At 39.3% G+C, this 2369-nt stretch overlaps 1 protein-coding gene across 1 annotated transcript; it reads left to right on the plus strand.

Moving 5' to 3' along the window:
• On the plus strand, positions 352 to 2053 carry LOC109336168 (sugar transport protein 13-like). Its single transcript, XM_019572590.1, has one exon. The coding sequence runs from the start codon at positions 512 to 514 to the stop codon at positions 2015 to 2017; it is 1506 nt and encodes a 501-aa protein (XP_019428135.1). The 5' UTR covers positions 352 to 511; the 3' UTR covers positions 2018 to 2053.

The following is a 2369-nucleotide window of genomic DNA, read 5'->3' on the forward strand; positions in this document are numbered from 1 at the left end:
CATTTTCCCTTTAAAAAAACAAATATATTTGTCTGTAAGAAGCAAATGAAACCGAGATATTGATTGAAGTTATGCTCCTCCATAGTAGCACACTGTAACTTTGCGAATTGAAGGTATGTTGCTCTATTAAAATATGGTTTATGTGGATATTTGTGAACGAAAATTGTGGGCAATTTGTGAACAAGATTGAAAATTTGGTTTAAGCGTTGTCCACCCACATTTCACTCCTAGTATGTTCTATAATTAGATATAATTTCATGAATGATAGCATTTAGATAACTATAATTAGATAGAAAAGGTGGATTAATTAGGCCAATATCAAAGTCGATTTTTGTGGCAGTCGGTGTAGCTATATATACATGTTAAGTTGATTTGTTGATGTTAGAATAGCATGTCATCTACATACACAATTATTTACATTCTACCCAACATTCTTCTTCTCCTCATCCTTGGCCTCAACACCTTTAAATTAAATCCACAACAAAAGTAGAGAGATTGATCGTTGTTTACCATGGCGGGGGGAGGATTTACATCAGCATCTGGTGGGGAGACCCACTTTGAGGCCAAGATCACTTTTACTGTTATCATCTCTTGCATCATGGCAGCTACTGGTGGTCTTATGTTCGGTTATGATATTGGAATTTCAGGTGGTGTAACATCAATGCCTAGCTTTCTTCAACAGTTTTTCCCAGAAGTATACAAAAGGACACAAGAACATGGGATTGAAAGTAACTACTGCAAATATGACAATCAATTCCTTCAATTGTTCACATCATCTTTATACCTTGCAGCCTTGGTAGCCACCATGTTTGCCTCCCCTGTCACAAGGACGTTAGGACGCAAGCAAACTATGCTGATTGCTGGGGTTTTCTTCATTGTTGGAACTGTGTTAAATGCTGTTGGGAATAGCCTTATCATATTGATTGTAGGAAGGGTCATACTTGGTTGCGGTGTTGGTTTTGCCAATCAGGCCGTCCCTGTTTTTCTTTCAGAGATTGCACCCACCCGAATTCGTGGTGCACTTAACATCATGTTTCAGCTTAATATTACTATTGGCATTCTCATTGCAAACCTTGTCAACTATTTCATTGCGAAGATTGAAGGTGGATATGGGTGGAGGATATCGATTGCATTGTCGGGGGTTCCAGCACTAATGCTCACAATAGGGGCACTAGTAGTTGACGACACTCCCAATAGTCTTATAGAGAGAGGCAGAGAAGAGCAAGGGTTGGCTGTGCTTAAGAAGATTCGTGGGGTGGACAATGTTGAGGCAGAGTATGAGGATATTCTTAAGGCAAGTAAAGTTGCTAAACAAGTCAATAACCCTTTCAGGAACCTCCTCAAGCGCCACAACCGTCCTCCTTTAATTATTGCAGTCTGTATGCAAGTCTTCCAACAACTCACCGGCATCAATGCCATCATGTTCTATGCTCCTGTCTTGTTCAGCACTTTAGGATTTAAAAGTGATGCTTCCCTTTATTCTGCTGTCATCACTGGTGCTGTCAATGTCCTCTCAACCTTGGTCTCTGTCTACTTTGTTGACAAAGCTGGTCGAAGGATGCTCTTATTGGAAGCTTGTGTTCAAATGTTTGTGTCTCAGATGATCATTGCCATAGTGCTTGGGTTAAAGGTCCAAGATTACTCCCAGGACTTGAGCAAGGGCTTTGCTATGTTAGTGGTCGTTATGGTTTGCACATTTGTGGCATCATTTGCATGGTCATGGGGCCCGCTTGGGTGGCTCATTCCTAGTGAGACTTTCCCGTTAGAGGCCAGGTCAGCAGGTCAAAGTGTAACTGTATTTTTCAACATGCTCTTCACCTTCATTATTGCACAAGCCTTCTTGTCAATGATGTGCTATATGAAGTTCGGTATCTTCTTGTTCTTCTCAGCTTGGGTGTTTGTAATGGGATTATTCACCATGTTCCTAATTCCAGAGACTAAAAATATCCCCATTGAAGATATGAATGAGAAAGTTTGGGGACAACACTGGTTCTGGAAGAGCTATATGGATGACTAAATTTGAAGCACCCACACAACTCTTGTTAGTAACATGCTATAATTGAAATAATTGGATAGTCCATTAGAAGATGTGTATATGTATATTTTTTTTTCTTTTTCCCCTTCAATTTTACGTGTACAATCATCTTGAATGTGTAAATTGCATTAATCCTCCTGAAGTTTTGATACAATGGCCCCATTTTTTTGAAATAAAAATAATACTCCACCCTGATTGATAAGTTAACAAAAATAGTTATGTTTTCCTTCTCCTTTTAAGTTTCCAATGTGAGCCATAATTGCGACCTTGGCTTCTAGATTTCCCTAAATAGTGTCATTGCATTACACATAGCCATCTACTTGATACCATTTTT

This window comes from Lupinus angustifolius, chromosome LG20, assembly GCF_001865875.1.
Source record: "Lupinus angustifolius cultivar Tanjil chromosome LG20, LupAngTanjil_v1.0, whole genome shotgun sequence".
Lineage (NCBI taxonomy): Eukaryota > Viridiplantae > Streptophyta > Magnoliopsida > Fabales > Fabaceae > Lupinus > Lupinus angustifolius.

What these genes read in the sequence shown, in the direction of transcription:
- LOC109336168 (XM_019572590.1), top strand. Translation starts at nt 512, where the DNA reads ATGGCGGGGGGAGGATTTACATCAGCATCTGGTGGGGAGACCCACTTT.